General features: G+C 36.6%; 2 protein-coding genes and 1 long non-coding RNA gene across 4 annotated transcripts in view; 1 reads left to right on the top strand and 2 right to left on the bottom strand.

The window, feature by feature from the left end:
• LOC105465742 (vesicle trafficking 1) overlaps window positions 1–7,564 on the bottom strand; it is a 77,656-nt gene extending 70,092 nt beyond the window's left edge. The window contains exon 1 of one of the 2 annotated variants that reach the window (XM_011714312.3): window positions 7,403–7,564. In XM_011714312.3, coding sequence (XP_011712614.1) covers window positions 7,403–7,514 — 112 coding nt within the window. In that variant the 5' untranslated portion in view covers window positions 7,515–7,564. Of the gene's footprint in view, window positions 1–3,286; window positions 3,495–7,402 lie in introns of those variants that run through there. The other variant, XM_071096525.1, reaches the window with a different exon arrangement.
• A 138-nt stretch (window positions 7,565–7,702) lies between these two features.
• The window catches only part of LOC105465743 (uncharacterized), a 36,367-nt gene continuing 19,254 nt past the window's right edge, over window positions 7,703–24,815 (top strand). Inside the window, exons 1-3 of the long non-coding RNA XR_011623422.1 lie at window positions 7,703–7,757; window positions 10,065–10,177; window positions 16,230–16,311. This is a non-coding gene — a long non-coding RNA (uncharacterized lncRNA). The remainder of the gene's footprint in view (window positions 7,758–10,064; window positions 10,178–16,229; window positions 16,312–24,815) is intronic.
• On the bottom strand, window positions 22,874–24,634 carry LOC112423843 (gap junction protein epsilon 1). The gene is given in 3 exon segments (XM_024787886.2): window positions 22,874–23,266; window positions 23,764–23,958; window positions 24,596–24,634. Coding segments are annotated over 3 exon segments (627 nt in total).

Raw genomic sequence — 24,815 nt, 5'->3', positions numbered from 1 at the left:
ATTTATCCCAGGGAAATGGAAATTAGGGCCGCACAAAAACTATATGTGATTATATTCACTTTATTCATAATTGTCACAAATTGAAAACAAATTAAATGTCTTCAATGATTGAACTGTTACACTATAGTACACACATACCGTGAAATTCTACTGAGCATTAAAAAAGGAATAAACTTGGATAAATCTCCAGAGTGTATGCCAAATGAAAAAAGCCAACAGCACATTTTAAATGATAAAATTTTAGAAATGGACAACTAGTTACTGGCTACCAAGGGATGGGGGTGAGGTAGCGAAAGGGAGAAGGTAGGTTGTATTAATAAAAGGGCTACAAGAGGAATTCTTAACTATTCTCTATCTTGACTATGGTAATGGGTACAGAAATCAACACCTGACAAAGCTGTTTAGAACTAAATACATACACACACACAAATACATGTAAAACTGAAGAAGCCTGAATAAACCAGTGAATTGTATCAGTCAATATTCTGCTTAGGGTATATTATTAGTTTTTTAAGATATTATCATTGGGGGACATTGGGTAAAGGGTACACAGAATCTCTCCGCAATATTTCTTACAACTACATGTGCTGCATGTGGACCTAAAACTATTTCAAGGGTAAAACTTTAATTAAAAAAAAAAATGCAAAAACTAATGGGATTCTTTCCAGAAATGGAGGGATGTTTCAAATATGAGAAAATTTACTATTTTGCTACTTACTACATTAAAAAGTTAAAAACATTAACTACATTAAAAAGTAAAAACTACAGTAAAAAAAAAAATGGCCAAAAGTAATTTGATATACATTATTTCAACATTCATTCCTGATTTAAAAAGAAAACAAGACCAAACAACTTCGAAATGTAGGAATATTAAGGTAATTTTAAAAAGTGATAAAACACTAGAAAATTCCCATTAAGGCCAGAAGTGAATCATTTTTGGAAATGATATAAATACTAGAAAGGAGAGGGCACAAGGTGTAAATCATATGATAATGACCTATGACTCAATCAAAAATTTATTATAAACATAGTAAGGTAATGAGTTAAGACAGAGTACTGGGATTGTTTCCATTATGTTTTGTCATTGATCTGTAGTAGAACATTAACAACAACAAAAAAAAAGCTGTGAATTACTGTATAGTTCGTTTACTCAATCAACAGGTATGTTTTACAGGTTATCTATCATGTCTTAGATGCTATATTAGGAGTTGGAAATTCAATGATCATCGTAAGACATACTCTTGTTCTCACAGAGTTTACTTTTTAGTGGACTATTAGTAATATTTAGAGAGGAGGCATTCATTAAGAATTTATAAATTCCATTTATGTGTCAGGTGGTAAGAAAAGAAAAAGATAATCCCTGTCCTCCAGGAGAATCAAGATTGAAAGATAAACAGATGTTTATATTATAACACATGTGATGAGGGGCACACAGGAACAATTCCTAGATCATCTTTAAAAGAGGTCATGAAAAATAATCTGTAGGAAGTAAAATTTGTACTGAGTCAGAAAGTTAGTAAAATTAATAGAAATGCAGAAGGATTCCTGGCAGAGGGTAGCACATAGCCCATGGAGCTTTTATGAATCAGCAAGTAGTTCAGCAAAATAATCTTGAATTTTTTTCTCACCAAAAAAAAAAAGTTCCCTTGCTCTAGGAATTTATAAAATTATTATATGCTCTAAGAGTATAGAAATGTATCCCTTAACACGTTTTTATGTTGATGTCTACATCTTTTCACAAGAAGGTTTCACAGGTACAAAAAATGTGATTTCTATACTTCATCAAATATTGACAATAGTTATATCTTTAAAACTAAAATATCATAGCAACTTGATATTTATCATGTTTTAAAATACAAAAAAGTTCTTTTTTAAGAGTCAGAAATTTTACACTATTTTCTTCTTTTAACCCATATTTCCATTTACTTAGCCTACAGAATTTCACTTTAAAGGAATAGATTTGTATGCTCAAATTTTTACTTGATTAACATAACACATTTCTCTGCAACAAAAGATTGAAAATTGAAATTTAAATTTTTACAAAATTTCCTGTGAAATAAGGTGCTAAGTGTTAAAATCTTCCAAAATTGAGTCTGCAATTGTTATAATACATAATTGATCAAAACAACAAAAATAACACACATTTCAATAATCATTAAATATAAAAAATAAAATTGTATTGGCAATACAGCATATAATGAATTAAATCAAATATTTATGTATTAATATTATTTACTCCCATAATGAAGAAGAGGAGACTACTGGGGTTCTATTGTTATTTTTATTTTTATAAATTAAATTCACAAAAAATAATCCCCCCAAAATCCCAGTTTTCCTGACGTTACAAAGCAAAATCACCAAATTCTTTAAATTATTTCTGGGTTATAGGCTAAAAACCATATAATCATCTATCATCGAATATTTTAAATAATTTATAAGCGACAAATTAGGCCCACTTTAAAATTTGTTTAAAAATTAGAAAGGATTTTTTACCCCACCATTACTCATTTTCTCAATTCCTGTGATATGTGCAAAAATATATTACAAAGTTTCATCATCTTCTTTCAATCAGAGCCTTCTTATTTATTGTAGGATGCAGAAAAGATTGGGAAAACTTGAAATACTTGTTCCAACGTCCCTCAGCAAAAAAAAAAAAAAAAAAAAAAAATTGTAACAAATAAGGTTTAATCTTATCAGCGACTTTATTTTCTTCTTCTTTCTCCTTCTCCTCCTTCTTTTTATTTTATTTATTTATTTATTTATTTTGAGACGAAACCTTGCTCTTGTTCCCCAGGCTGGAGTGCAATGGCACAATCTCAGCTCACTGCAACCTCCACCTCCAGGTTCATGCGATTCTCTCACCTCAGCCTCCGTAGTAGCTGGGATTACAGGCACCTGCACCACGCCCAGCTAATTTGTGTATTTTTAGTAGAAACGGGGTTTTACCATGTTGGCCAGGCTGGTCTTGAACTCCTGACCTTGGATGAACCACCTACCTCAGTCTCTCAAAGTGCTGGGATTACAGGCGTGAGCCACCGCGCCCGGCCAAGCTGTTTTAAATGTATTTCCAGAAGAATAAAACAAAACAAAAAAACTCAGAGCTGAAGATTTTAGCTCATTTAATTTAAAGAGAATGTCTACCATACTGTTTAAAAGGCACTGTCAGTTGCTAACGCCAAACCAATCAGCCAACTAAGAGTTACTTTTTCAGAGAAATACAACTTAATATTCCAGTTGGAAAGTCAATTCATGTCCCCATTTTATTTCTGAATTCTAATTCTAAAACAGTAATAAGCTGCAGAGCCTTGCAGGAGCTTGCTTGGATGAAAAAAGGTACTCTCACCTTCAGTATTTGTTCTTGGTTTTGCTCTCAACTCAAGAATGGTATTCTTTAAAAGGCATGCAGAATGAAGCGGTAAGGTCAACTCATGAAAATTTTTATCATTTTGAGAATTCAGAATACTGCAACACAGGACAGTTTTTAAAATGAGGCATTACCCTTAACAGATATATGTATAAATGTAAGAGACTCTGAAAGTCTGAGATTTCCCACTGTGGTCCCTCCATGTCCCTGTCCCTACAGCTAATCTTCCTCACATCTTCTTACACATGACCTTGGCCCTAAACTGTTCCTCCTCACCCTCCTGATAAAATCCAAAATGACCTAACAATGGCTGCTAATATCCCAGAATAACTCCTCCCTCTTCTGAGAGCCACTGACCAACTGCTCCTGAAAAGAGACAAACTCCAGGTGACTCCCTGTATCTCCCATATACAACTCCAGGTGACTCCCTGTATCCCCCATATACAACTCCAGGTGACTCCCAGCATCCCCCTTATACAAAGTTCCACCCCCTTTCCCCCAAATTAGAATGCTCTTTTGGAACCTTTCATGCTTAGCATTTTTTTTTTTTTTTTTTTTTGAGACAGAGTTTCGCTCTTGTTGCCCAGGCTGGAGTGCAATGGCATGATTTCGGCTCACTGCGACCTCTGCCTCCTGGGTTCAAGTGATTCTCCTACCTCAGCCTCCCAAGTAGGTAGGATTACAGGCACGCGCCACCACATCTGGCTAATTTTGTATTTTTAGTAGAGGCGGGGTTTCTCCATGTTGGTCAGGCTGGTGTTGAACTCTCGAATGAAGCATTTATTCTTTGCTCTGGCTGGTTTTCTTCAATGTTATACCAGGAAAGATAGGAAGGTCTATCCAATGCCTTAATTAATGGAGGCTCCACTGACATTGGTAATTTGAATTGTCTCTTTTGTCTGGACACCTTGGAGGATTTTCCACCTTCTCTTTCAAGGCAATACAACATAAAAAACACTCAGGATGCCTGAGAGTATGCCGTTCTCCATTAAAGTGGGAGAAACACAATTGTGAACAGGATGTAGGAAAAGATAAGCAGCATATTATATACTACTTTGCTACCCTGATCACAGGAGCTTTGTCAAGATCAGTTTTTGGAAGGAAAACACGGAAGTCAAGAATTGGAAAATTGAATCCTTTGGAATTATTTGCCTACTCCAGTTTGAAGAGTGCTGGTCTAGCCCGACTAGCCCACAATTGTAAGGAAAGAAGTCACCATGAGCAGTGTTCTGTTGAAAAGCAGAATCAGACCCACAAATACAGCAGCTACAGATGTTATCAAACAGCAAATATAAATCGATATATTTAAAGTGTTCAAAGAAATACAGTGTTTAAAACATCAGTAACAAGAAACTATCAGAAATGGCCAGGTCAATATGAAAACAAAAAGAGACCACTCAAAAAATTAAAAGGGTTAAACAATAATATACAGGGAGGTGAAGACAGACCTCAAGAAATTACACAGAATGCAGCACAGAAAAACAGAGATAAAAAAAAAATGAGAGACTCAAAAGAAAAGGAAGTTAAATGGGAGAAGTGCAAAACATGTCTAATCAAAACTTTCACAAGAATAGAAATAGAAGCAACATTTGAACAAATAATAGTAGAGAAAATTTTCCAAAATTGATTAAAAACACCCATCTACAGATTTAGAATGTCAAAGTCCCAAACAAATACACAAAAAGAAATGAAAGCTTATAAAATCAGAAGGTTAAGTCCTAAGAAATTCATACATTGATAACATTTTTAAATTAAGAACTTTGGAACATCAAAGGTCTTCATAGAGTGAAAAATGAAACTGAAATGGGAGAAGATATTTACAACACATATAACAAAGGATTAACATCTAACATTATTAAGACAAGACTGTGACAGATAAATGGGCAAAAGCAATAAACAAGCATTTCAAAAGCGAATCACAAATGGTTAATTAACATATGAAAAGATGCTAAACCTCATTAAGACTCAGAGAATTGCAAATTTCGCTCCAATGAGACACTACCATTTCACACTCACCAGATTGTCAAAAATTAAAAAGTTCAATAAATCAAATGTGGTGGGCATATTAGTGTTCATTTTATTATTCCTTAAACTGCACATTATATACGCTTTCATATGCACGTTTCATAACTAAAATTGTTAAGTGTCACCTGAGCAATAAAAATATTTCTTCGTAAGCCTGATGAGAGCAGTTTCAGTGAAATACTGGGCATGAACACCAGACTGCACAGGCTGAAAGGCTCTACAAGATAAAGGCGTAAAGCTAACTTACAGACAACTATTTCAAGCTTACCTATGAGGCTGGAAAGGCAGAGCTGCAACTTTAGGGAATGTCATGGTGAGAGTTTCTGTTTTATTTTTAAATAAAGGAAACTGGATTAGGTTTAGAAACATCTAGAGGGAAAGGACGACAATGAATAAAGTGTCCCTGGTTTGTCACAAAGATACATAATACAGGGATCAGGAACAGGAATTTCCTTTAGGGATGAGAGATACTTTGTCCTTATCCTATCATTCCTGAGCCCCATCCACTCCAGTCACAATGGTCTACTTGCTCCTCCTTCCAGCAAGCCTCTACCTCGGGACTTCTATATCCTCTACGGAGAATACTCTTCCCCAGATGGTGCAAGGCATGCCTTTCACTCTTTTCTTTCCCCAAATGTCAACTCAGTGAAGTGTTCCCTGACCACTATGAAACTGAAATCCCATCTGCACTCCCTGCCACCACTACTCCTGATACTCTTATTCCTTTTCCTTGCTCTATTTGTCTTCATAAGCTCTTAATACTCTACGTATGATAGACTTTATATTATTGAAACTCTCTACCTCCATTGTATGTAAGCTCCAAAAATGCAGCAACTGCAGTCACAGCGCCTACTAATGCTTGACACAAAGGTAGCTCAATTAACACATACTGAATGAATATGGACCCTGCTTGAGAAAACTGAAGAACAAGTATAAAGGAAATGACGCTGTAAGATTTGAACAAAATGAAGTAACGCACAGAGAATAATCAATTTGTTGCCCACAGAAGAGATGACATTTGGGTTAAATCTTGAATCATGAGTTTGCGAAGTGCAAGAAAAAGGTGCACATTCCAAGAGTGGAACATGGGAGTTCTGAAAGGGCCTTGCACATTTGAGAAAGAGGGTACATTTGGAGTATGGCACAGGTAACAGTGACCAGATTTTAGCTAACCTTACAATATACACAACAAAGGACGCATTATATCCAACTTCTCAACTCTAAAAATCATTTTCTGAATTATAGTTGTTCAGTTACTTATTTTGCAGTAAAGAGTACAGAATACAAAATAAACACAGAATTACTGGAACTATTCCCTTTACTCACTGCAAGTCTGAGCAGAGATAACCTATGTATTTTTTTAACCAAACTGTAAATTAAATGTATAACACTCAGTGAAAATACTGCTTTCAAAGGTCTCAACAGCAAGTATTATTCAAAGAAGTCAAAACTAAAAATTCTGTACGGTAGGAGAGAGCAGTTGGGTGGGGAAAGGGGAATGGTCAAATTCAACTGCTTATTTAGTAGCAGATACTCCCCATTTAACCATCTGAGTTTTTGAATGGGCTTGCATGCTGTCATAAGTAACCTTCACTTATTACTATGTTTTCAACTAGTCTATTGTCCTTTTATCCACATCACTACTTCTTTCGGACACTCACCTTCGTTTTAAACCTAACTCGATTTATTTTCAGGATTCCTATTTGAGACAGGAGGCTCTTGTGTGTTACACACAGAGATAAAACCTTGGAAGATCGTATTCCACAGTTCAAGAGCCCGTGTAGTCAGTACTGGAGTATTTAAGCACAAGATAGGGGAAGCAGTGGACGCCCTGGTGCTTTGGGATTCCTACTGCCAGTGGGTGGGGACCCAGGGAGTTCCCTGGGTAGGTTCGAGGTCAAAGCTCAGGTTTAAAGCCAGGGGGGCGGGGCATGCCCCAAAAACCTCGGAGAGGTGTGTGGGCCCTAAAATGCAACTGGGAAAAGAGGGGCGCGGTCACTCGAAAAGACTCACAGTAATAAGCCACCACAGGGTCCCGCTTGTCATGCTCCTGAGCCGTCCTCAGATGATGCTGTATGCTCTTAAACTGTGCGGGCAGCGGGGGCAGCGATGCAAGCGCGGCCATCTCTACTCAGAACTCACCACTTCCTACTCGCGCGCCACCGACACTTCCGCTTCCGCCTGGGCGGTAGCGCGCACGAGCGTTCAGAGCAAATCCTGCCCACTCTTCCGTTGCTCAGCGTCGTCAAGACAACTACGGATCCCCAGCTGGGACAACCTCAGTGTGCTCGGCTCTCGGCGGTTAGAGCCCACAAAACACTGAGCGTTTTGGCGCCTGTGCCGCGCATGGCGGTAGCGCTCTCTGCTGGTAGGAGGAAGGGTTTTTGTTTTGTTTCGCTTTTTTGTTTGGTTTTTCGTTTGTGGCAAAAGGAAGGATAGAAAAGGAAAAACAAGAAAATAATGTATGTTGACTGGGAGAAAGTGTAAAGGCAAGAATCGCCTTTGGTGTCATTCAGGAATTACCACTTCCAATTAATATTCCATGTTAATATTCCATATAATAGTGTCCATTAGCAGCCTTTTTGATTTTAGAAGCTTTAATGTCAGTAATTGCATGAGAGAGAAATAATGTGTTTAAATTGTAAATTAAATTTTTCTGTGTTGACATACTGAATAAAATAATCAGATTTCGCCCCAACTTAAAACACTAAACACATGAAGCGTAAAGAAGATTGAACTTTTGTTCTCAGCTGTCTAGTATGTATTTTAGTGAATGAATAACCTGTAGATCACCGTTTTTTTTTTTCCTGGAAAGTGATTAACAATTTGCAAAATATTTTCATATTTATTATCTTTTCTTAATGTAAGATAGGGTGTTTGGGACTTTTTCAACGCTGGTAACTCTTAACCATAGTACAGTAGGCATCAATTTTTCCTTCTACCCTCAATGACTTCAATTCTCTTCCACTCCTCTCCATCCCATACTTATATCCTTCAGGACTGTACACTTTATTTACTTCCTCAAATAACCTTCTTCTTTATTTTATCTCAGTCCTCAGTTTTGAGGATTCATCTTAAAACTAGTTTGCACTGAAATCACACTATCCCCAAGAGCCACAATCTCCAGCTCGGAAATTCCCCTCTGCCTACTATTTTCTGATCACTCTCTCACGCCCAGAAGAAACCGCTCCATGTCCTTATACTATCCCACTCCACATACGTTGTCTAGACCTATTTGCAAAGTCCATCATCTTATTCTGGGTCGGGCTTTTTTACTCAGTTCTGTCTTCAGGACTAAAGTTTGCCAGTCTCTCATTTGCATACATTCATGTGTACTCTTATTTGCATACCCTCATGAGCAGGGCCAAGGGAAAAATGAGAAAGTGAAGTGGTTGGAATTGGATTTTACTCTCTGATCTGCCAATATATGCTCTTTTCTTTTCTTTTCCTTTCCTTTCTTTTCTCCTTCCTTCCTCTCTTTTTTCTTTCTTTCTTTTTTTTTTAGACAGGTTCTCACTCTGTCACCTAAGCTGGAGTGCAGCACACTATCAGAGCTCACTGCAGCCTTGAACTCCTGGGCTCAAGGATCCTCTTGCCTCAGCCTCCTGAGTAGCTGGCACCACAGGCACATACCACCATGGCTAATAATTATTATTTTGTTGCCTAGGCAGGTCTTGAACTCCTAGTCTCAAGTGATACTCCTGCCGTGGCCTCCCAAAGTGCTGAGATTACAGACAAGAGCCTCATACTCTCTTCTTTCTAAATATGCTACCCCTTTCATGAGATGATAATTGATTTGATGGAGAACAGTACAGAGACAGTGTTAGTGTAACACACATTGAAATTAGGCTATGAAACAAAGTAAATATTAATGACTATGAGGTTGCTTTTTCTTGTTTTACTACGATATTTTACTAGAAAGACCTAAATTCTTCTTCTCCATTCACCTCAGACCAGTTTCTGAAGGATCTGACATCACCCTCCAGGACTGGGCTAGAACCTTGGCAAGTAAGGGGAGGGCAGAGCTGAAGGACAAAATAGGGGGTGAGGGCAACCATAGGAAGAAGAAAAGGGACAGGAACTAGAGCTGACAGGTGTTTTGATGGGAAAAAACTTTTTGTAACATTCCCTAGACTCCATGTTGTGATCATCTGGCAATAAAAATATTCTGTGTCAGTTTGGTCAGAACCATCTTGGTGGCAAATGACAGGGCATCAGTCAATGTAATCAGGATAATATATCTATAGCTGTATCTTTTTAATATACTGTATGTGGTAGAAATTTGGCTTCCAGTATCATGAGACTTACATCCTATTATTTTCACACCCCACAAGTAGAAATAATTTTTCCTTAAAAGTTCCAGCAGAAGAATGATAGGGAAGACCCTGAAAACTTGGTCAGGACCATTTGCCACCCCATCCGACCATGGCTGGGACATGCAGACATTATAAACATTACATTTTATGTTTTAAACATGGATATTTAGTTGTTTGGCACCTTTGAATTACATTAGCACATTTAAAAAAATAAGCTAACTATATGCGAGCAAACATATTTCCAGTCTCTTGATTGTTCCCATTCCATATGCCTATCTTCATGCCTGGTCTACATGATTTTGATTATTGTACCTTTATTTTCTTAATTAATTAATTAATTATTATTATTATACTTTAAGTTCTAGGGTACATGTGCATAGCGTGCAGGTTTGTTACATATGTATACTTGTGCCATGTTGGTGTGCTGCACCCATCAACTCGTCAGCACCCATCAACTCATCATTTACATCAGGTATAACTCCCAATGCAATCCCTCCCCCATCCCCCCTCCCCATGATAGGCCCCGGTGTGTGATGTCCCCCTTCCCGAGTCCAAGTGATCTCATTGTTCAGTTCCCACCTATGAGTGAGAACATGTGGTGTTTGGTTTTCTGTTCTTGTGATAGTTTGCTAAGAATGATGGTTTCCAGCTGCATCCATGTCCCTACAAAGGACACAAACTCATCCTTTTTTATGGCTGCATAGTATTCCATGGTGTATATGTGCCACATTTTCTTAATCCACTCTGTCACTGATGGACATTTGGGTTGATTCCAAGTCTTTGCTACTGTGAATAGTGCCGCAATAAACATACGTGTGCATGTGTCTTTATAGCAGCATGATTTATAATCCTTTGGGTATATACCCAGTAATGGGATGGCTGGGTCATATGGTACATCTAGTTCTAGATCCTTGAGGAATCACCATACTGTTTTCCATAATAGTTGAACTACTTTACAATCCCACCAACAGTGTAAAAGTGTTCCTATTTCTCCACATCCTCTCCAGCAACTGTTGTTTCCTGACTTTTTAATGATTGCCATTCTAACTGGTGTGAGATGGTATCTCATTGTGGTTTTGATTTGCATTTCTCTGATGGCCAGTGATGATGAGCATTTTTTCATGTGTCTGTTGGCTGTATGAATGTCTTCTTTTGAGAAATGTCTGTTCATATCCTTTGCCCACTTTTTGATGGGGTTGTTTGTTTTTTTGTGTGTAAATTTGTTTGAGTTCTTTGTAGGTTCTGGATATTAGCCCTTTGTCTGATGAGTAGATTGCAACAATTTTCTCCCATTCTGTAGGTTGCCTGTTCACTCTGATGGTAGTTTCTTTTGCTGTGCAGAAGCTCTTTAGTTTAATGAGATCCCATTTGTCAATTTTGGCTTTTGCTGCCGTTGCTTTTGGTGTTTTAGACATGAAGTCTTTGCCCATGCCTATGTCCTGAATGGTACTACCTAGGTTTTCCTCTAGGATTTTTATGGTATTAGGTCTAACATTTAAGTCTCTAACCCATCTTGAATTAATTTTCGTATAAGGAGTAAGGAAAGGATCCAGTTTCAGCTTTCTACTTATGGCTAGCCAATTTTCCCAGCACCATTTATTAAATAGGGAATCCTTTCCCCATTTCTTGTTTCTCTCGGGTTTGTCAAAGATCAGATGGCTATAGATGTGTGGTATTATTTCTGAGGACTCGGTTCTGTTCCATTGGTCATTATCTCTGTTTTGGTACCAGTACCATGCTGTTTGGGTTACTGTAGCCTTGTAGTATAGTTTGAAGTCAGGTAGCGTGATGCCTCCAGCTTTGTTCTTTTGACTTAGGATTGTCTTGGAGATGCAGGCTCTTTTTTGGTTCCATATGAACTTTAAAGCAGTTTTTTCCAATTCTGTGAAGAAACTCGTTGGTAGCTTGATGGGGATGGCATTGAATCTATAAATAACCTTGGGCAGTATGGCCATTTTCATGATATTGATTCTTCCTATCCATGAGCATGATATGTTCTTCCATTTGTTTGTGTCCTCTTTTATTTCACTGAGCAGTGGTTTGTAGTTCTCCTTGAAGAAGTCCTTCAGATCCCTTGTAAGTTGGATTCCTAGGTATTTTATTCTCTTTGAAGCAGTTGTGAATGGAAGTTCATTCATGATTTGGCTCTCTGTTTGTCTGTTACTGGTGTATAAGAATGCTTGTGATTTTTGCACATTAATTTTATATCCTGAGACTTTGCTGAAGTTGCTTATCAGCTTAAGGAGATTTTGGGCTGAGACAATGGGGTTTTCTAAATATACAATCATGTCATCTGCAAAGAGGGACAATTTGACTTCTTCTTTTCCTAACTGAATACCCTTGATTTCTTTCTCTTGCCTGATTGCCCTAGCCAGAACTTCCAACACTATGTTGAATAGGAGTGGTGAGAGAGGGCATCCCTGTCTTGTGCCAGTTTTCAAAGGGAATTTTTCCAGATTTTGGCCATTCAGTATGATATTGGCTGTGGGTTTGTCATAAATAGCTCTTATTATTTTGAGGTACGTTCCATCAATACCGAATTCATTGAGCGTTTTTAGCATGAAGGGCTGTTGAATTTTGTCAAAAGCCTTTTCTGCATCTATTGAGATAATCATGTGGTTCTTGTCTTTGGTTCTGTTTATATGCTGGATTATGTTTATTGATTTGCAAATGTAGAACCAGCCTTGCATCCCAGGGATGAAGCCCACTTGATCATGATGGATAAGCTTTTTGATGTGCTGCTGAATCCAGTTTGCCAGTATTTTATTGAGGATTTTTGCATCGATGTTCATCAGGGATATTGGTCTAAAATTCTCTTTTTTTGTTGCGTCTCTGCCAGGCTTTGGTATCAGGATGATGTTGGCCTCATAAAATGAGTTAGGGAGGATTCCCTCTTTTTCTATTGATTGGAATAGTTTCAGAAGGAATGGTACCAGCTCCTCCTTGTACCTCTGGTACAATTCAGCTGTGAATCCATCTGGTCCTGGACTTTTTTGGTTGGTAGGCTATTAATTATTGCCTCAATTTCAGAGCCTGCTATTGGTCTATTCAGGGATTCAACTTCTTCCTGGTTTAGTCTTGGAAGAGTGTAAGTGTCCAGGAAATTATCTATTTCTTCTAGATTTTCCAGTTTATTTGCATAGAGGTGTTTATAGTATTCTCTGATGGTAGTTTGTATTTCTGTGGGGTCGGTGGTGATATCCCCTTTATCATTTTTTATTGCGTCTATTTCATTCTTCTCTCTTTTCTTCTTTATTATTCTTGCTAGTGGTCTGTCAATTTTGTTGATCTTTTCAAAAAACCAACTCCTGGATTCATTGATTTTTTGGAGAGTTTTTTGTGTCTCTATCTCCTTCAGTTCTGCTCTGATCTTAGTTATTTCTTGCCTTCTGCTAGCTTTCGAATGTGTTTGCTCTTGCTTCTCTAGTTCTTTTAATTGTGATGTTAGAGTTTCAATTTTAGATCTTTCCTGCTTTCTCTTGAGGGCATTTAGTGCTATAAATTTCCCTCTACACACTGCTTTAAATGTGTCCCAGAGATTCTGGTATGTTGTATCTTTGTTCTCATTGGTTTCAAGGAACATCTTTATTTCTGCCTTCATTTTGTTATGTACCCAGTAGTCATTCAGGAGCAGGTTGTTCAGTTTCCATGTAGTTGAGCGGTTTTGATTGAGTTTCTTAGTCCTGAGTTCTAGTTTGATTGCCCTGTGGTCTGAGAGACAGTTTGTTATAATTTCTGTTCTTGTACATTTGCTGAGGACTGCTTTACTTCCAATTATGTGGTCAATTTTGGAATAAGTGCGATGTGGTGCTGAGAAGAATGTATATTCTGTTGATTTGGGGTGGAGAGTTCTGTAGATGTCTATTAGGTCTGCTTGCTGCAGAGCTGAGATCAATTCCTGGATATCCTTGTTAACTTTCTGTCTCTTTGATCTGTCTAATGTTGACAGTGGAGTGTTGAAGTCTCCCATTATTATTGTATGGGAGTCTAAGTCTCTTTGTAAGTCTCTAAGGACTTGCTTTATGAATCTGGGTGCTCCTGTATTGGGTGCATATGTATTTAGGATAGTTAGCTCTTCCTGCGGAATTGATCCCTTTACCATTATGTAATGGCCTTCTTTGTCTCTTTTGATCTTTGATGGTTTAAAGTCTGTTTTATCAGAGACTAGTATTGCAATCCCTGCTTTTTTTTGTTCTCCATTTGCTTGGTAGATCTTCCTGCATCCCTTTATTTTGAGCCTATGTATGTCTCTGCATGTGAGATGGGTCTCCTGAATACAGCAGACTGATGGGTCTTGACTCTTTATCCAGTTTGCCAGTCTGTGTCTTTTAATTGGAGCATTTATTCCATTTACATTTTAGGTTAATATTGTTATGTGTGAACTTGATCCTGCCATTATGATATTAACTGGTTATTTTGCTCGTTAGTTGATGCAGTTTCTTCCTAGTCTCAATGGTCTTTACATTTTGGCATGTTTTTGCAATGGCTGGTACCGGTTGTTCCTTTCCATGTTTAGTGCTTCCTTCAGGGTCTCTTGTAACGCAGGCCTAGTGGTGACAAAATCTCTCAGCATTTGCTTATCTGTAAAGGATTTTATTTCTCCTTCACTTATGAAACTTAGTTTGGCTGGATATGAAATTCTGGGTTTAAAATTCTTTTCTTTAAGAATGTTGAATATTGGCCCCCACTCTCTTCTGGCTTGGAGAGTTTCTGCTGAGAGATCTGCTGTTAGTCCGATGGGCTTCCCCTTGTGGGTAACCCGACCTTTCTCTCTGGCTGCCCTTAAGATTTTTTCCTTCATTTCCACTTTGGTGAATCTGGCAATTATGTGTCTTAGAGTTGCTCTTCTCGAGGAGTATCTTTGTGGCGTTCTCTGTATTTCCTGAATTTGAATGTTGGCCTGCCCTACTAGGTTGGGGAAGTTCTCCTGGATGATATCCTGAAGAGTGTTTTCCAACTTGTTTCCATTTTTCCCCTCACTTTCAGGCACCCCAATCAGACGTAGATTTGGTCTTTTTACATAATCCCATACTTCTTGCAGGCTTTGTTCATTTCTTTTTCTTCTTTTTTGTTTTGGTTTCTCTTCTCGCTTCATTTCATTCATTTGATCCTCAATTGCTGATACTGTTTCTTCCAGTTGATCGAGTCGGTTACTGAAGCTTGTGCATTTGTCACGTATTTCTCGTGTCATGGTTTTTATCTCTTTCATTTCGTTTATGACCTCCTCTGCATTAATTACTCTAGCTATCAATTCTTCAACTTTTTTTTTCAAGATTTTTAGTTTCTTTGCGCTGGGTACGTAATTCCTCCTTTAGCTCTGAGAGGTTTGATGGACTGAAGCCTTCTTCTCTCATCTCGTCAAAGTCATTCTCCGTCCAGCTTTGATCTGTTGCTGGTGATGAGCTGCGCTCCTTTGCCGGGGGAGATGCCCTCTTATTTTTTGAATTTCCAGCTTTTCTGCCCTGCTTTTTCCCCATCTTTGTGGTTTTATCTGCCTCTGGTCTTTGATGATGGTGACGTACTGATGGGGTTTTGGTGTAGGTGTCCTTCCTGTTTGATAGTTTTCCTTCTAACAGTCAGGGCCCTCAGCTGTAGGTCTGTTGGAGATTGCTTGAGGTCCACTCCAGACCCTGTTTGCCTGGGTATCAGCAGCAGAGGCCGCAGAAGATAGAATATTGCTGAACTGTGAGTCTACCTGTCTGATTCTTGCTTTGGAAACTTCCTCTCAGGGGTGTACTCCACCCTGTGAGGTGTGGGGTGTCAGACTGCCCCTAGTGGGGGATGTCTCCCAGTTAGGCTACTCAGGGGTCAGGGACCCACTTGAGCAGGCAGTTTGTCCCTTCTCAGATCTCAACCTCCTTGTTGGGAGATCCACTGCTCTCTTCAAAGCTGTCAGACAGAGTTGTTTGCATCTGCAGAGGTTTCTGCTGCTTTTGTTGTTGTTTAGCTGTGCCCTGTCCCCAGAGGTGGAGTCTACAGAGACAGGCAGGTTTCCTTGAGCTGCTGTGAGCTCCACCCAGTTTGAGCTTCCCAGCAGCTTTGTTTACCTACTTAAGCCTCAGCAATGGCGGGCGCCCCTCCCCCAGCCTCGCAGCTGCCTTGCGGTTAGATTGCAGACTGCTGTGCTAGTAATGAGGGAGGCTCCATGGGCGTGGGACCCTCCTGGCCAGGTGTGGGTTATAATCTCCTGGTGTGCCTGTTTGCTTTAAGTGCTGTATTGGGGTGGGAGTTACCTGATTTTCCAGGTGTTGTGTGTCTCAGTTCCCCTGGCTAGGAAAAGGGATTCCCTTCCCCCTTGAGCTTCCCAGGTGAGGCGATGCCTCGCCCTGCTTCAGCTCTCGCTGGTCGGGCTGCAGCAGCTGACCAGCACAGATTGTCCAGCACTCCCTAGTGAGATGAACCCAGTACCTCAGTTGAAAATGCAGAAATCACTGGTCTTCTGTGTCGCTCGCGCTGGGAGTTGGAGACTGGAGCTGTTCCTATTCGGCCATCTTACTCCGCCCCTGTCTTTTTTTTTTTTTGAGAAGGAGTCTTGCTGTGTCACCCAGACTGGACTGCAGTGGTGCGATCTATTGTACCTTTAAAGAAGTCTTCAGAATATGTAATGTAAGTCCTCTGTCTGTTTTTGTTTTTATTTTTGTTTTCCTTTGATTTTTCAAAATTGTGTTGGCTATTCTAGATCTCCTGTATTTACATATAAATTTTAGAAACATCACGTCAATTTTTATATAAGTTTCCTAGGATTTTGACTGGAATTATATTGAATTTACAGATCGGTTTATAATGACCAAAGTTACAAATACGTAAGACTTCCAAGCCATGGATGTGACATGGTTAATTTTTCCACTTAAAATGGTACAGTGGCTCACGCCTGTAATTTCAGCACTTTGGGAAGCCAAGGTGGGTGGATCACCTGAGGTCAGGAGTTTGTGATCAGCCTGGCCAACATGGTGAAACTCCGTCTCTACTAAAAACATAAAATTAGCAGGGTGTGGTGGCACATGCCTGTAATCCCAGCTACTTGCGAGGCTGCAGCAGGAGAATTGTTTGAACCTGGGAGGCGGAGGTGGCAGTGAGTCAAGATTGTGCCACTGCACTCCAGCCTGGGCGACAGAACGAGACTCCATCTCAAAAAATAAAAAATAAAAATTAAATAAAAATTAAAATAAAAAATATTTAATTATTTTCATCACTGTTTTGTAGTTTTCATTTTGCAGGTCTAGCACATATTTTGAAAAATTTATCGCTATGCACTTCATATTTTTGATTCTATTGTAAATGATTTTTTTTTACATTTAAATTTTATTTTTTATTACTCTACAGAAAAATTATTCTTCATAAGTTTATTTATTTATTTATTTAAGAGACAGAGTCTTGCTCCGCCAGCCAGGCTAGCGGGCAGTGGCACAATCATAGCTCACTGCCGCCCCAATCTCTTGGGCTCAAATCATCCTCTCACCTCAGCCTCTGGAGTAGCTGGGACTACAGGCAGGCACCACCATGCCTAGCTAATTTCCTTATTTTTTGCAGGGGGGGGTCTTGCTGTATTGTCCAGGCTAATCTCAAACTCCTAGACTCAAGCGATCCTCCTGGCTCCACCTCCAAAAGTTCTGGGATTACAGGCATGAATCACAGTGCTTGGCTTATAAATTTAATTTTCTGGAACATTCTTTAGAATTTTCTATGTACGTGATCACGTCTGTGAATAAAGATATTTATCATTTTGCAATTTATATATTGTTTGTGTTACTGTACTTATTGAATAAATATATATTTAGTATGTATATGTTTATTTTGTTTTTGTCTTATTGAATTTTAGTTCAACGTTAAACACAAGTGGGAAAAGTAGAGAGCCTTGCCTGTTTTGAGACTACAGGGGAAATTGTTAATTCCTGTAGGTTTCTTTAGATGCTATTTATCAAGCTTAGGTAGATCTCGTTTAAAGTGAGAGGTTTAAGGTTTTTGGTTTGTTTCATTATAAATGGGTGTTTATAATATAACTTTTCATTTCAGGGATAAATCCCACCTAACATGATGTATTATTTTTATATATATTGCTGAATTCTATTTGTAAATATATTTTTGCTAAGAATTTTTAATATCAACATTATGCTGGCCTCCTTACATGAAATGGCAAATATTCTCTTCTAATTCTTAAAAAAGATTTTGGACTATTATTTCTTCCTTAAAGATTTAATGGAATTCACTGCTGAATTCGTCAGGGCCTGACATTTCTTTATGGGAAGGTTTTGGATTTAAAATTTTAAAAATCCATATATGGATAGTTATATTTTTTGTTTGTGTCTGTCAATTTTTAGTAGTTTGGAATTTAGAAATTTTTTCATCTAAGTATCAAAAACTTACTGACCTAACATTGTTCTGGATGTTTCCTTATAATTGTTTCAAGGTTTTACTATAATTTCCCTTTTCTAATTTATCTTATGATTTTCATTTTCTCCCTTATTATCTCATATTATCAAACCAGAAATTTATAAGTTTTATTAATCTTTTCAAAGAACGAGATTTTGGTTTAATTGATTTTCTCTATTGTCTTTGGGTTTTATATCACTGTGTTTTATATTCGTATTTTTATTTGCATCTTTCTATTTAATTTGTATTTAACGTATCTTTTAAAAACTTCAGGCTGGGCATGGTGGCTCATGCCTGTAATCTCAGCACTTTGGAAGGCCGAGGCGGGTGAATTGCATGATCAGGAGTTCGAGAGCAGCCTGGCCAACATGGTGAAAACCCATCTCTATTAAAAATATAAAAAATTAGCGGGGTGTAGTGGCGGGTGCCTGTAATCCCAGCTATTCAGGAGGCTGAGGCAGGAGAATCGCTTGAACCCAGGAGGCAGAAGTTGCAGTGAGTCGTGATCGCGCCACTGCACTCCAGCCCTGATGATAGAGTGAGACTCCTTCTCAAAAACAAACAAACAAACAAACAAACAAACAAACAAAAAAACCCAACAACTTCAGAAAATGAACAGTTAAAATTACTATATAATGTCTTTTCTAACATAATATTTATAACTTCCAATATTCCGCCAAACACTGTTTTAACTGCTTTCCACTTATTTTGATAAGTTGTAATCGCAATTTTGTTTAAAGCAGTTTTTAATTTCCCAGGTATTTTTTTTCTTTGATCCATGGGTTAATAAAAGTATGTTGTTAATTTTTCAAACATTTGGATGTATCCCTGCTATCTTAATTTTATTAATTTCTAGTTTAATTCCATTGTGACCAGAGACTATAGTCTGTATGATTTCAATCCTTGAGACCTTCTTATGGACCTCTTTTGGTGAATGTTACAACGATCTCTTTTGGTGAATGTTACACACGCACTTGAAAAGAATGTCTGTTCCGTTGTTGCTGGGTGGAGTATTCTATAAATATCAATTAGTTCAAGTTATGTATTAATAATTTATAATCTTCTGGTATCCTTTCTGATTTTCTATTTACTTTGTCAGTTTAGATGCTATTACTGAGAGAGAAGTGTTGAAATCTTTAGCTATAATAGGATGTATTTCTTTTTTCAATCTACCAGGTTTTGCTTCATGCATTCTGAATCTCTATTAACTGGTGGCATACATATTACAACTATTATGCTTCATGATGAAATTATACTTTAAACATTATGAAATGTCTCTTTAATCTCTGTCATCATTCCTTGCTGTAAAATTGACATGAGTTTTCTCATATTAATATAGTCAATTGAGCTCTCTGATGCTTAGGGTTTGCATGATACATCTTTTCCCATTTATTTTCTATAAAATATTTAAGATTTTAAAATATTAAACCTTTAAATATTTAAAAATGTTTAAAGTGGGGTTCTTGTTAATAATTTGGTCTGGCTTTTAAAAAACACATTTAGACAATCTCTTATGTTTTTGGAGTGGCAAGATCTCTTGTATTTATTGTTAACTATTGATATGTTTGGGTTTGGTTCCACTACCTTGTTATTGTTTCTATTTGTTTCATCTGTTTTTGTTCTCTTTTTTCCTTTCCTGCTACCTTTTGTATTAATTGAATGTCTTATGATTCCAGTTAATTTTGTTCGTTTGCTTGTTAAACCAAAATTGTGTTGCTTTTTTAAACTGGTTGTTTTATATTTTATAATATACAACTTTAAGTTATCACAGCAAACTTCAAATGATAACATACTTTACCTATATTACAAGAATCTTATAATAGTATAGTTCTACATTTGATTTGATTTGCCAAGTTTTATCAATTTTATTGTTATTTTCAAGAGTGATCTGGGATTTATTTTACTTTGTTTTCTAAAATGTTACTTTTTACCTATATCCTTATTAAATTATTTTTGTTTATCTTTGTTTAATAAGTTCTTATGTTTGCTTTTTGAATTACATTTATTGTTTCCTTTTTTATAATAGATTTATTTTCAGCTGTCAATTTTCAGTGCAATACAAATTTGCTCATATCTCATAGGTTTTAATATGTAGCATCTCACTTCTTGTTCATATAAATAGTCAGAAAAGCTTCAGTTTAAGTTATCTTATTTGACCCAAGAGCTTTTTATGAAATGGTTTTAAATAGCATTTCAAATGGTTAGATATTGTTTAGTTTTGATGTTCTTATTAATTTTTACTATATTTGCATTTTAGTCAGAAAAATTAGTTTTCATATTGGAATATGAATTTTTATATATTCAGGACTATATAGCTGTGTGCTAACAATTCTGATATAATTACTAATAAAATGAAATCATAGGAGGTCGGTAGTGAATTTCCAAGACTGTCTAAACCACCTCTCTCATCTTATCTCTGTCTTTAAACATAACAATATGTAGTGTTTAGTTCAAAGAAGTAGAGGCAAGCAAGGTTTCTTTGGTGGCTTGGAGATGCCATCCTTCCACCTTGTCAGTTGAAGAGATCGAGAGCTCAGGGAGGCTGAGGAAGCTAGATTTTAACGGACGCTACAGTAAGGTGAGAGCTGGAAAATGAGAGAGCTTCAGAGATCTGCAAAGGGCTTTTCAGTGAGTCCTGATCAGTGCAACATCTTTAAATATCTTTCCAGGAAAAGAACTAATTGAAAGGATCAAAAGGAACAATACTCAAGATTCATACAAGACTGAGAATATTTGCTGTTCCCAAAGTCAGAGTGGAAAAATCTCTTAATAAAGAGATATATGTTGACCATGCCCTACCCTAAAAGATGAATCAGAGTGAGAATAAATCCAAGTGTTTATCTATGATTGGGCAATAATATTAAGGGGAAGTCTTCTGTGGGATTTTTTGGAAAAATGATCTTCCCTGGGAAAGAATCCTGAGAGGCAAACCAGAATAAGGTCCTTTTGCCCCATCTCCCTTCTTGCCTTGGACAGAGAGAACCTGTTTCCTGTAGCAATGGCAATTTGTGTCACCACCACAAGTCAACCAGCAGGAGGGAAGAATTCAAGATTTTTGAGACTAGTGAAAGGATAGTATTCCCAAACCACAAAAGAGGCATCTGATAGAGCACTCAGAAAGGTTCTTCCTTAGTATTGGGGCAAAACTGGCCTTTCCGTAAGTACTACGCTGGTCATATATAACAAAGCTTGAAAAGAAGCAGAAAAGATCATCTGTTTCCAAGTAACTTAACTGTGCTCCAGAACTAAGTTGAAGAATATTTATGAGAAGAAAAATAACCGTCATCTAACAGGATAAAACACACAATGCCTGACATTCAATAAAAAATTACCAACCTTGGAAAGATGCAGCAAAAATAGGACCCATAATGAAAATGTGTATGTTTGCCAGCAGATTGGCAGGAGCATTCCACCTTGAATGCGGGCAATCAAGGGGTATGTTATCTATAGAGAATTTAAAAATAAGGATAAAATATTAAACATGGTTGCTGTTTGTTAACACCAACAGTTAGTTATTCTAAACAAAGAAAGTCAATACATATCCTTTGTTTGTAGAGTGGACAATTTTTACCAGTCCCCACCCTGTTGGCATGCCACTGCTATAGTATGATTTTACAGCTCACGTGCTAGATTATGATTTTATAAAGGTATTAAATCTTGATGATCTTTTTTATACGAATTTTTTAATGCAGTACTTGTTAACAAATAGATATCAGTAGCTATTTGTGGAATGAAGATAAGTTGGATTTTCTCCTGTGCTCTCATGTAGAGAAAACCTCAGTGATGAAAACCTTAGATACAGAAATTCATGATGTCAAACATAGGCTGCATAAAGCTTAAGGAAAAATGGAAAACCTTAGCATCTGAGTATACTCATTTCCCTACTAAGTTACCAGTATAAAGCAGTAATACATAAGGATTTTAAATAATATCGAATGAATCAAATGATTGTTGGTAAGGCAGGCAGATAAAAAGAAATGCACTAAATCAATATACAATTGTCTCTGAAATAATTTCATAGCTATTGAGGAAGTCTAACTTAATATAAACACAGTGTTCCCTTTTGATAAATATAGAAGTTACAGTTACAGAACATCTGTGGGCACAGAAAGGTTTTTTTTCCTGAGAAGAAACAAGGATCCCATGTGCAGTATTATCCATAGCATTTTTTATTTATTTGGTAACTATATTTCTATATCATTTTAATATTGAAACTTTCAAGAAAATGATTGAATAAAATTTTAAAAATGTAATTGTTCAATTTCTTCAAAGTAATGGTCAAACTATAGAATTACTCCTTAATAATTAATTTATAACTTTTGTGCTTAAATAAGTTATATTTTACATGAATGCAAAATAATTACACCCTCAAATTTAAAACTGTATAGTTCCACAGAAAGGAAAATATGAAGATCTGGATTATGACTTTGGCCACCCAAATTAACCTACCTGACCATCAATTTTCCACTTCGTAAAAAAAGACAATAAAAGTTTCTCTGGCCACAAAAAACTGATCAATTAAGATGTATGTGAGAGAACTCTGTAAAAGCACCATTTAAAAATAAATTAACAGTAGTTCTGTTTATATTTTCTAATAAAAGTGATCAAAATTAAAATAAAATGAAATAGTTCTTCAAGAATCCTTATCTTACAACCAGGCATTATATTTTATAGTAGACGTGAATTTCAGACACATTGAAGTAAGTTTGTTTTGAAATTGTGGTACTCACTAAGTATGATAAAACTAAATAAAAATGATAAAGAACTGTAACATGACAATAGGTAATCCATTCTTTGGTCATTGTCCGAATGGAAAGTATAATCTTCTAAATATGATCTCAAAAATCTCAGCAACACATAATACCATTGTAATTGCTGTAAATGTATACAATGCAATGAGAAAAATGGTTTTTTCAAAGTATTCTGGAACCATGCATCTTACAATCATGTTTTCCCCAAGAAATCTAGCATCACACAGGTAAAGAGATTTTACTTGGAAACCAAAGAGGTAAATCTGAAGCCAAAATGCTATTGCCTCTAGACTAATTCTTAATAAAACAGAGAGTATATAAATTACAGTGCAAATAGGCTTTTGAAGAATGCATTCTTGATTGATGCTTTTACATGCAGCATAAAGATGAAAAATAGCTCCAGGAACCAGGACAATCACTAGTTGTAATGTCCAGAACACCTAAAGTATGTCAGAAATATCTTAGTAAATCAATTAATCAATATGTAACTAAAAATACACAAAAAACGCCACTAACTCTCAACAGAGACTAACTTAAAAATTCCAAGTTTCATAAATATCATATATATGTCTTAATATAATGAAGGTAGTAATGTCAAACATATTTATTGTGAAAACATAGTCATATATTACTATAGCTGCCTCTTAATGACTGATAATGATGAAGTAGTTTATTTTATTAGCCAGTTAATTTCTATATTCCAAATATAGGTCTGGAGAATAATGATAACATTAGTAGATAACAAAATGCCAGAATTGGAAGAAACTCCCCAAAACTCAATTTATCTGAAATATACAGCTAATTAAAGAAAAAGTAACATAATCCTTAAAAAAAAAAAAAGAAAAAAAAACCTGTTAGGGTATTTCTCATATTATGACATTATTTTACATTTAAAGAGAAAATGAGTTTGTTGTAGAGTTAATGTTTATGTGCACACAGAAAAACTTACTTGTGGAGTGATTGGCCTGAACTGATTGTAACAGAAGAGATTTATTTCTCTTTTGTCTGTATCGCAACTGAAGTGCAAGGCCTCATTCCCATAAACTGCAAAGCCTAGCACCCCGAGGAAGAACATTTGGATTGATCAAAAGAAAAGGGTGTGGAATTGACCAATCACAGTTGGAGGTTTAACCTGTTATGGTTTTAGGAGAAAAAGAAATCTTTTAAACACAAACATTAAAGGAGGACATTTAAAAAACATCTTTATATCGCATTTAAAAAATGTAAGATTCAAGAAGTTTTGAAGCCAAATTGACCCTTAGAGATCATCAAATCAAATATAATTCCTGCATTATGAGATTTCTCACTCTTAAAATATGAAAAGCAACATTTGATAGGGACATGTGTAATTTTGGAAATATTTAAACAGCTTTGAACTCAATTAGTATCCCCACCACCGTAATCCATTTGCAGTAAAATCAGAATATCTAATACTTCTTTTTGAAAATTAGATAACAAATCCAGTAGTAAGCTCAGTCCATACACTACCTTAACAACTAAATAATGTTTATTAATTGTAATTACAGCTTTTTTCCCCTACTTCTTAATTATGAAATTGAGAGTGAGCCACACTAAAACAGCAACATCTAAAGATACTTCCTGAATTTTTCTCTTTAGAGTTTTAAATTCAGAATATTTTGAAGTATATGGTTGACACTTACAGTATTCTCCATAGATGTAGAGAATTTATTCACCAAGACTTATGCAATTCAGGTTAAAATACTCAGAAAAGACTCATACAATTGCTTTTTTGTTTGTATAATACTTACACATCCTTCATAGAAGTTTTTGATGTAATTTAGAGACATGTCTCAGGAGATGTTATCCTGGCATTCCTGTGGGTTAATTCTTGACCCACATTGCCAGTTTGCTTCTGCCAGAATCAAGCTCTTTTATTCTCTCAGGACTCTTACAGCAGAAAACACTCATCACTACAAATTTCTCTCCCCTCTTCCTTTTCTCTTAGATCTCTGGGGCCCCATTCAACTT

The sequence above is a fragment of the Macaca nemestrina genome, chromosome 5 (assembly GCF_043159975.1).
Source record: "Macaca nemestrina isolate mMacNem1 chromosome 5, mMacNem.hap1, whole genome shotgun sequence".
Lineage (NCBI taxonomy): Eukaryota > Metazoa > Chordata > Mammalia > Primates > Cercopithecidae > Macaca > Macaca nemestrina.
Note: the sequence above shows the minus strand (reverse complement) of the source record. Positions and strands in the feature narration are given on the sequence as shown.